The 11,030-nt window shown below is 41.9% G+C and overlaps 1 protein-coding gene across 3 annotated transcripts in view; it reads right to left on the minus strand.

Moving 5' to 3' along the window:
- The window catches only part of BEAN1 (brain expressed, associated with NEDD4, 1), a 36,576-nt gene that overhangs the window by 9,242 nt on the left and 16,304 nt on the right, over window positions 1-11,030 (minus strand). For 2 of the 3 annotated variants that reach the window (XM_018566453.1, XM_018566451.1), the window contains exons 3-4: window positions 7,151-7,203; window positions 1,667-1,790 (exon numbers count right to left, since the gene is read on the minus strand). In XM_018566453.1, the coding sequence (XP_018421955.1) occupies window positions 1,667-1,790; window positions 7,151-7,203 (177 nt within the window). Of the gene's footprint in view, window positions 1-1,666; window positions 1,791-7,150; window positions 7,358-11,030 lie in introns of all 3 variants that reach the window. The other variant, XM_018566452.1, reaches the window with a different exon arrangement.

Raw genomic sequence — 11,030 nt, forward strand, 5'->3', positions numbered from 1 at the left:
TGCTATTACATGGGGGGGCTTGTAAGCCCCCCCATGTAATAGCAGTCAAAGTAAAGTAAGAAAAAAAAAAAAGTTTTTTACATTAAAATTAAATAAAATAAATCTAATAATATGAAAAAAATTTAAAAAGTCCCCCGCCCCCGTGAGCACGAGCGTCGCCACGTAAACACGCGTCGGGTGCGCCTACGTATGAAAACGACGAACGCGCTAGGGTTTTAAGTCATTTTCAGACCTAAAATGTGGAATATAACATGGGTGCAAAAAATGAAAAAAAGGCCTCAGTCATGAAGGTCAAAGCAGGCTCTCGGTATCTGAGCATTAGACGAGATATATGATTGTTACTGCAGAAAATTGCATTTCAATTAGAATTCTCATTCGTTCCCATATGGCCGGTTCACATTTATGTGCAGCAGTTTAATGTGTTTTGAAGGAACACTAAGAGGTTCTATTAGCCCAGGTTCACACCTCGGCATTTTTAAGCAGTTCAAAAAGCGCTTTTAACTGCCCGACACAAGACATCCCATGATTTTCAATGGCCCTGGTTCACACCTGAGCAGAAAAACACCTAAGAGGAAAACTCCAGACGCCTGAAAAGATACAGGAGCTTCTATGGGCAGTTAAAAGCGCTTTTCCACTCCCATAGAACTCATTGGAAAAGCCCAAAATCGTGCAACGGTAGCATGTTGCACATTTTCGTGAGCGTTTTTGCGTGTTTATACGTGCGTTCTTCCATTGCCCACAATGGTTTATGAGCTGCCAATCAAAACGCACGTCTTCATGTTCACACGTGGTTTATGAGCTGCCAATCAAAACACACGTCTTCATGTTCACACGTGGTTTATGAGCTGCCAATCAAAACACACGTCTTCATGTTCACACGTGGTTTATGAGCTGCCAATCAAAACACACGTCTTCATGTTCACACGTGGTTTATGAGCTGCCAATCAAAATGCGCATCTTCATGTTCACATGTGAAAACGTGGATACAGAAACACTATGGGCCTATTCACACCTACACGTGTTCATTACCATGGGCGGACATTGAACAGTGTAAATCCAGCCCAACACACGTTGTGGTAATTTGCATTAAAAAGTGTGTTTTAGTGCAAGTTACCTTAGGGGCACAGGTGTGAATCTAGCCCAAAGGCCCGTTCACACCTATACGTGTCTATTACTAAGGGGCATATTTACAAACAGTTTGCAGAGACATTCGCCTTTGTAAACTCTGTGAGCGTTTGTTCTGTGTGAATGGCGGCAAAAGCAATGTTCTTAGTATATTTTCTTTTCAAGTCAGATGTACTAGTAAGAAAATACATTATTATAGTCACTAGATGGAGCTGAGGAGCGTAGGAAATACTATGCTCTTCAGCTCCATCTGGTGGCTGCAGTGTGGCATTTTCCACATTTACATTCTAGCAAAAAAGAAATAATAATAATAATAGTAATAATAATAATAAAATAATAATAATGACACTCGTATTTGCCTCCATGCGCACAAAAGGAATGTACATGAAATTTCACCGGTCGAATGTAAAATGTTTATAAATACACCCCTAAAATGTATGGATCTCTTTGCCAGTAATGGCGTGAGCAAGCTAAATATCACTCCTGCGTTCCTGTATTTGCAGCCTAATCTTTATAGGAGTACATCCTATTCAATTCTTACCGTGGTGGAAAATCTGGATAGGAAACACTTAGGCCTAGATATGACGCAAAATCTAAGGCTGGAGACATGTCCCCTGTGCAGACGGAACTCAGATCTCCAAAAGAAGGTGCATAGGATATTCCATCTGTGAACAGATAACAATATATCATAATAGAGCAATTTTGGGGTAAAGCTCCCTACTAGCTTATTGTTCTGTTACAGCTATCATTGTAGGAAATATTCTGTGGGAATATTTAACACATTTACACAGGTAGGGAGCAGGAGTCATCCTGCTCCCTACCTTCATTTTGAAAATGAAGCTCAGGAAACACAACTTTTAGCTACATGATCCTCTTTATCAAAATCTCTTAGCAAATTCTAAAAGGAACACCCCCTCTCTGGGCCAAAACCTTTGCTTTAAGGCATTTAAAATGCAATCAGTTACTGAGCTACATCAAATCTGACAGAAATCCAGTATTCCCGTGTGGCTTCTTCTCTTCTTCTGCACGTCATGGCCCGCAGGTGTTGAAAATGCGTTTCTTAGGAACACGATCGGTTTCTTGTGTATCATAAAAATGATTTGTTAACTCAAAAATCTTTGTAACAATCAGTTACTGCATGTTATAGCAGTAAGCACAAAGTAAGGAGCAGATGTATAAATGTTCCGCCTATTGTAGCGGCATCCGTAACGGCATTCACGCCACTAGACGGGTATCTCTTAGGCTGGGTTCACACCTAGGCATATGGAATATGCGCGTTTGTCGCGCGTTTCATCCTACGCGCTGTAAAATGCCCAGGTGGGAACCATGCCCATAGGCAATCATTGGTTATCACATGTTGAGCATTTTACAGCGTGTAGAAAAGCGCTGTAAAACGCCCAGGTGTGAACCAGGCCTTAGTCCTTAATATTTACTGATATTCCTCAGGTAGATAAAAAAATTTTTATTAGCTCAATCTTTTTATATCATATTTGGTCATTGTGAAGGACAACAAGGATCATCTTATCTTAATTGAAGACTTTCTGCTTTAATCCAAACTGAAATCAGTTCACCTATGTTATGTTCTTCACCTTGTTCCATGTCGATCATTTATAAATGTATAATAAAATTATGATATTATATACATTTTATAACCTTTTATGTGAGAGTTACCTCTCACATATAAGGTGATACCTTAAAGGAGAACTATGGGGTAAGTGTTTTTCCCCATAGTTCTCCTAAGGGTCACGGGAGGACATAAACTAGCGACCTCCCGTGACCCAAAGCTCAGTATATGACGAGCTACAGCTCGCGGTATACTGAGACCGCCGCAGCCGGGATGGATCCCGACATTACTGTCGAGATCCACCCAGCTGCGTGAGTGACAGCTGGCTCTGCCTATCTAAAGGCAGAGCCAGCTGCACCCGCTCCTCCCCCGTCCATTCCGCCAGTCAGCGCTGGAGGATCGGAGTGGGGAGGGGGGAAATCCCTGCAGGCAGCCGTGAGTGACAGTCACGGCTCTCTGCAGGGACATGATCGAGAGGTGAGCGAGCGACGGTATGTGTTTGCTCACTTCCAGATCTATTGAGCCGACGTGTGACAGTTTCATTGTCACACGTTGGTTTGAACTATGAGGTTGAGTGGAAATCACTCACCTCATAGTTCTCCTTTAACAAATAAACATATTAGAACTTCATGGAAATTATTGTATCTCATATAATATTTAGTATATGATTGTATTTTGAATCAATCCAAAATGGAAATGTTCTTATTTGTATAAACGATTGTGATTGTTGAATGTTGGATTGTAGTAATCACATAGTCTTTAATCTCTTCCCTTATAACCAGATTTTCAATGTTTAATTTATTATCTCTGACTTATCATAGACTTAAATGGTTTATTCTTTCCATAATGCAAAATGTTTCTGTTAATCTAAACGTTTCCCCAAACATGTTCCTCTAACTCCATTATTAATATATCTTTTTTTTCACGCTGATTTTATATACATTTTTATTATTTAAAAAAGAAAGATAATAAAATTATAATTAAGATTATCTTTTTTAAAGATAATTTAGATTATTTATAAGATAAAACCAAAAAACAAAAGTAGTAAGGTGTTGTTGCCTTACTCTTCATGATGTGTTTCCATTATTTTGAAATACAAATATTATCTATGATAAATATAGAATATTGACACACAACATAAACATAAGAAAACATTCATCTTTAAAAATTGTCATATAAAAACTACCTCGGCAATGATCTGCAAGTAAGAAATTCACACCATTTAAAGGAGAACTATGGGGCCAGTGCTTTTCCCCACAGTTCTCCTAAGGGTCATGGGAGGACATAAACTAGCGTCCTCCTGTGACCCAAACCTCAGTATATCGTGAGCTACAGCTAGCCGCGGTATACTGAGTATACCGCGAGCTGCAGCCGGGACGGATCCCAACATTACTGTCGAGATCCGCCCAGCTTCGTGATTGAAAGCTGGCTCTGCCTATCTAGAGGCAGAGCCAGCTGTGCCCGCCCCCTCCCCCATCCGTTACGCCAGTCAGCGCTGGAGGATCGGAGCGGGGAGGGGGGAATCCCTGCAGGGAGCCGTGAGTGACAGTCACGGCTCTCTGCAGGGATGTGAGCGAGCGACTGTATGTGTTCGCTCACTTCCTGATCTATTGAGCCGACGTGTGACAGTTTCATTGTCACAAGTCGGCTCGAACTATAAGGATGAATGTAATTCACTTTTCGGGGTAGGTCTTACTTTCGGGGAAACACGGTATGAGGTGAGTGAAAAGCACTCGCCTCATAGTTCTCCTTTAACTAACTTGTGAGCAGCTCACCATTGTAAGCCCAGAAACTTCAATCATCTTTGCCGCAATGTATACATGTAAATATATGTAAGCACACATTTTATGAAAACCATTATACACTGCCTGTCCTTAAAAAAAGTCACCACCTGGATTTAGCTAAGCAAATAAGTATGAGCCTTCCATTGGATGATTGGTCTGGGTTTAGCAATATTATGTGTCCATAAAATGAGGTCAGCTGCCTACCTGAATACACTAAGGGCCCATAGTGCGCTCCAGTGAGCTAAGATCCTATGAGTCTTCATGTCCTATAAAGGGTATATGATGTGAGGATGCTGAGGAACATGCCGGGATCAAAGTTCGGGTGAGTATACCTTTGTTATTTCAGCTCCCTAGACAAAACAAGCACTTAATCCTTGCAGTGGGGTGGAGGGTAGAGGGGTAGACCCACTGCAAGGGTTAAGATTTTAATTGCTGGGAGTTCTTCTTTAAAGCAAGTCCTGATCAAAGGTTTTACCATAACAGACAAACAAATACACCTTGTATTGGGCCCCGGAGCACAGGGGTCCCATACCATCTGGCCTGATAACTTAGAAACAGCACTGAAAAAATATCATAAAATGAACATCTGTATTATTTGCGTACCTCTGTAGAAATACTGCGAAAGCATTTAGTACACCGCAGTGTTAGTATTTTAGATTGCAAGGGTTTAACTTCTTGGGCAGCCATTAAAAGAAATGTTTAGTGTTGTTTTTATCTTTTTTTTCTTTTCTTTTTTTTTTGGTTCATGGATAAAAATATAATTAAATTTGTATAATTTTTGTTCTGCAGTGCTTTACTAAATAACCTGCGTCATAAATAGATCTGATTAGCTGGAGATCAAATTACGCACAGCTAAGTGAATTAGAAGAGGGACACGGCCTTCCTCTTCCTTGTATGGAAGCAAAAAAGCCCTTCTTATTACTATGCCCAGGATTCTCTGCAAAGCAAGTATCCTGTATTAAATGATTTTGTTAAATAAAGCTTTTATGAATATATTTTAACATTAACAGATATAATTTTTTTAAACAAAAAAAGAAAATTGAGATCAAACTATTACAGTTTTTTTAAAAGGGCTGTCCATATAGAAAAAAATCCCCACTTTTTTTCACATATTTTGGGGGTGGGGTTCCCCCTTAAAAATCCTACCATGCCTTAAGGGCCTGGTATGTCTTTTGGGGGAACCCCACACACTTTTGTTTTCTTCTTTTTAACTTGTGATCCCTCCTAACTTTCCTACCAGAACTAAAGGGTCTGGTATGGATCAGGAGGGGGACCCTGCGCCAGTTTTTTTTGTTTTTGTTTACATTTGTAGGGCGAACGGTCTGCTTTGGCAGACCGTTGCCCCCTCTTCGGCTGTGATTTCGGCTCGGCTGAGCTATTCGGCTACCTTCGGCTGCTGTAGGGGCTATTGTTAATTCCACAGTTCCATAGTTTGCCATAAGTCTGCAGACTGTTCCTGTCCGCTTGGGAATTTTGGGTGTTACTGCCCACCTTTCTGGGTTCAAGTTTTTCCAATTGCATTCATAATGTAAAATAATTAAACAATGCAACAGGGAGAGTAAGACTCTCTCCACAGCAAGAGTGCTGACCCAGGAACTCAGCACAGCTCTCATTAAAATGTAGGCAGTTGTCAGTGACAGGGCAGCCTAGTGGGCTGCAAGGTGGAGTGGGGTAGCAATGGTAGATACTCACTTTCCAGCCGAATTGCTATGTTTTTGTGGAAACCGGTTTGTAAATAGGTGGTCTCTATAGTTGTCTCCAGCACCATTTTGGAGAAGCCTGGTGTCTGATAGGACACGAAATCTTGGGAGATTTGGTCGGCCATTTTGGGGTGGTTTGGTAGATAAGGAAAGCCCAGCCACGTTTTGGGCAGAACACGTGTGGACGTAGACAGGGACAGCTACCCAGCCTGTGAGAGAAAGTTAGGAGACTCAGGGAGAGTGTTCCGGCCTGTTAGGGATAGATCAGGGTTCCTCCGGAGTCCTGCATTGGGAATCCAAGTCGGATGAAAGACTCCCCAGTGCCTGTGGCCGAATCAGTATCACCGCTGTGAGTGCAGGAAAAGTGCATCAGGCTCATATATGCCTCCGCTGAACGAATATCGCTGTTAACGGGTAACATGTTGTAATGATCAGCCTCTACAGACAAGCATTGTGTGCTCGGGGGTATACTTGTGCCAGTAAGTGGGAAGTGTCTACAGGGCCCCTCATCCAACCACCGTGTATTAACGAATGTGACTGTATGCTATATCCGTGATCTATGTGCCTGAAGAAAAAAAAACAATTGCCCTACTGTTGTACATATCCTTCTCTGCTTCCGCCTCTCCGGCAATAAACACTATCTTGTTTATAAGACCACTAAGTGTGATTCCCTCTGTGAAGCCGCCACACCCTAACCCCGCTAACAAATAGAGTCCCCAAAAGACAGCTATTGTCAGCAGGTTTCATTCTCCAGAGTCTCCTAAACACTGAAACATGAATTCTGGGTGGACTGACCCTTTAAGATGGAGGTCATATAACTTTGCCAAACGTTCTTGAACTATGCAATATGTACATTCATTTACTCTTACATTTTCCACAAATACTTTTCTATTTAGCTTATACAATTATGGCGATAGACAAGCCATTCCTTGTGTACTGGGCTTCCTATGCCACTGAGACACTTAGAAGTCACATACCGTAGCTTGGATTTTGAAGGCGCCAGTCTCTTTCCCTCCCATCTTTCCTCAGGCTACCAATGATGATGGTGACACATGAAAGAAAGAGAACCAGTCCAATTACAATTCCTGCCACGACCAGCGGGGACACCAGCAATGTAGAATCATGGCTACTCCGCATGTAACCAAAATACTCAGGAAGAGGGTTACTTTGGTTTAGGTGAATCTCTGGAAAAACAGATTGGAAAGTTTAACACTAATGAATAAAAACAAGGATCAAAGGAACACATATGAATTTACAATTGGCAGCTACAGCCTGTAGCTTATAGACTTTATTACAGAGTATAATATGAGTAATACAGAATACAAGTGGCATGGTGTACTATACCACACTATCCAATCAGGAATCATTTTTTTTAGATTCACTATTCAAAGATGCTAAAAGGTTAATTTCTGATGAGTTGCCACAAGCTTCTGTACTTCAACCACAGCTGATGGGCCGAAAGTTGGAATACCCTTCCTATATACACTAGTGAGCAAGATCTGGCTGTCCTCAGCTATGTGTGATGGCCAGTGTTTACCTAAACATGATGGGTTGTCTTTGGCAACCATGTGAACCTATGTCTATGGTCGGAAGTTGGAGACTACTTCTTTACCATTTACCAACTCCAGAGCTCTTACACACTATAAACCCTTCGATACCCCTGTGTGTTGGAGATGTACGAACCATACTGGTAGTTTATTGCATATTTATTGGGAGTGTCCCAAGATACACGCTTTTTGGGAACGCGTTATATCTTTACTTAGATATAACCATAGCAGATGATCCTATTCACCTGCTTTTGGGCCTCCCCATGCCGCACATGGCCAAGACATGTTCCAAGCTTGTCAATCATATCTACACAGCAGCAAGATGTTTGATAGTTTTAAAATGGTCCTCCTTCTAATTTAGATCTGCTCCGGAGGATTCATGATATACACAACTTGAAATATCTCACTGCTCTGTTGAATAACTCTGTCTCCAAGTTTAAAAAGGTATGGCCTCCTTGGCGAATCCAAGATTCTCCCCCTTAATGTCTGACGTGGAATAGATGCCTGGGAACTCTTCTGTGGTAGTGAGGTACGGACTCTTTCTTTCCCTTTTTTTTCGCTCTCTCTTCTTCTCCCCCCTTTTCCTATCTTCATCATGCCCTTTCTTATTTATATCTTTGTTTTTATGATATCTGTTTGAGTGTTTGATTTCATACATTAGACACTGTTATTGCCTTCAACAAAGTTGATGATAACGCTCTCTTATGCACACTCTATTATATACATGAGCAGTGATTGACAAACGAATCTCATAACTAATATGTTGTTTTACTTGGTTACTTGCTTTGAACATGATCTCTTTGTAACAATCTGCCTTTGTTTCTCTTGTTGAAATATTTAATAAAAAGAAAGTTATAAAAAAAAAAGAAGCTGGAGACTGTAGCAGGCCTTAGCCCATGGAATTTCATGGTGGCCCATAGACATTAGATCGATGTGTGATCTGGCCAGTTGAGACACTGTTATTAAATGCACGGAGGTCTACTTACCAGGTAGAGAGAACCTCAACTGTGGCCCCTGATTCAAAAAATAGGCCACAGGTATTATTCTGCATATGTAACACTACAGAATACCGACAAAGACATGCTACAGGTCTGGTTAGAAGGTAGAGACAAGCTTCAGGGTACATTCAGAGGCTGCACATGTTACATTAGACTTCTAGAGTTCACTGAGATTACAGCCCCTTTACAAATTAATACTTCCACTCACTTCTGACTGCTGGGTTTTGAGGGCTACACAACCAGGACCAAATGGCTGCAAATTGGCCACCAGGGATGTAATGTCTATACCCAGCCTAAGATTACTTGTCAAAAAATTAGATGCCAGCAGCAGAATTACAAGTCTGCTCTGCATGCGTCAAGCCTGTGATATATATACGGCCATTATACAGCGAACACTTTAGAAGTGTAAAGATTGTGCCGTCTGAGCTACAAAACGTATCTGTCAGACGTTTGACTGACAGGCTCTCGGAGATTGCAAAGAGCTCTGAAAGTACAATTTAGATGGGAGGTTATTGTGTAAGACAATGGAGGTATTTAATTGTTGCCTCTGGCACTGTGATAACCCTTATGTCCTTTTTTGCTTTTCATTTGATGGGTTAGCATTGCTGGAAAGGTATCCACTAAGCTCTTTCCTTTTAGGAGATTACAGAGCGGGGTCCTAAGTTCAATGCAGCCCATCAAGCATACTTTCTGCACTGATTTTGTATTTTTATGTGTATATGTATAGGAGGGTTTCCACTGGATGCTCTGGTTTTCTCCTGTGATCCAACCCCATACTGAGGTGGGGGTTATCTTTCAGCAAATTGGCTGGAACATACGTTTAAATGTTGGAATGTACTAGAGGGTGTTACATAAGAGGAGGATGGTTGCAGTGCTGCAGGGTGATCAAGGACAATGTTGTTTGGGTTTTAATGAGTGCGGAATTCTTCAGTGTAGATTTTGTATTCATTCTCCACACATAAGAACTGAAGGTATGTGCTATAATAAACATAAAACTAAATTATAAAGGGGAAACCTTAAATTGATGTTTCTGTTTTACTTACTCTTTGTTCCTTTTTCCTATAAGTGGGCCTTGCTGCATGTTTATCCTATAGCTGATGGCAGATATGAAACAACCACATTAATTTAGCTTTGTAATCATTATTACCTCCTTAAAAGTATATAGGGGTCTATTCACGAAGCTGCCAAAGGATCTGACTGCTCTGCGGCATTCGGCTATTCACTGGCTGCTGTTTGGGATCTTTAAGAATAGCCCGAACAGCAGTGAGTAGTTCACTCGGCTGCCTACGGCAGCTTAGTGAATAGACCCCATAGTAGTTCAAGCAATGCAAGTACCTGAATTTGGCTTGGTATCCACCTTTTGCTGTGCCCTGTCCAGCAGAGCTCAGAATGGAAGAGAGAGAAGCATCTTAAGGAGCCAATCGGTTGTGCTGTAGTGCAAGATGCATTCTAATAGGAGGACAGAGCAGAGTGACACAGAGATGAGTTCATCAATGTGCTGCTTTTTCCTCACACTATCTAGTCACAGACTGATGGTGGGGAGGATACCTATAAGTGTTTCTTAAAAGGAGTTGTAAAGGCCCATCATATGCTATCCTGCTATGACATCAGCACTGTGATAGGAATAAATACTAGAGTTGTTCTTGATAATGCAATCAAAGCATTTAGTGAGTGCTGCCTTCTGTTTAAAGCTTACTTAAAATAATCCCTTTTGTGTAGTGAATGCAGTGAAGCCTGCCCATCAATTTCTACAACTTCCTGGATTCCCAGTGTGCTTTGCTTGATGTGATGCAATCTCAATTTCTGACGACTACATAGCCCATCATGCATTGCTTTCAGCAGGCAATGATAATGTTACATTGTTCAGACATTGAGTTGTAGTTCAGACTGCAGGCTCAGTTAGAGTGATAACACAAGGAAGTGTGTATTCACAGGGCCAGGGCCGGATTTCCCACAAGGCCAACTAAGGCCCGGCCTCGGGGCAGCAGGGAGTAGAGGGGCAGCAGGGGTGTGGAATTCCTATCTCCCGATGCCCGGGACATGCAGTTCCTAGTGCTGGGCGGGTAGTTGTTTGATAATTTAGCCCTGCTTTGGGCAAGCAGAGCTAAATGTACAGCAGGGAAGTTGCCGCTTGTTTTGTACAAGTGATCTCATGGAGATCACTTGTATGCAGCCTGCAGGTCTGCCATTCTCCATTGCGGGGCAGGTAGGGGGAGGGTTGGGGGGAAGGGGGGGACGGGCGCATTGAGGAACCTTGGGGCAGCAGGGAGAGAGAATGAGGCGCTGCACATGGCAGAGTGAAATGGTGTCAG

Source organism: Nanorana parkeri, unplaced genomic scaffold (genome assembly GCF_000935625.1).
Source record: "Nanorana parkeri isolate BGI_ZX_2015 unplaced genomic scaffold, ASM93562v1 scaffold950, whole genome shotgun sequence".
In the NCBI taxonomy this organism is placed as follows: domain Eukaryota; kingdom Metazoa; phylum Chordata; class Amphibia; order Anura; family Dicroglossidae; genus Nanorana; species Nanorana parkeri.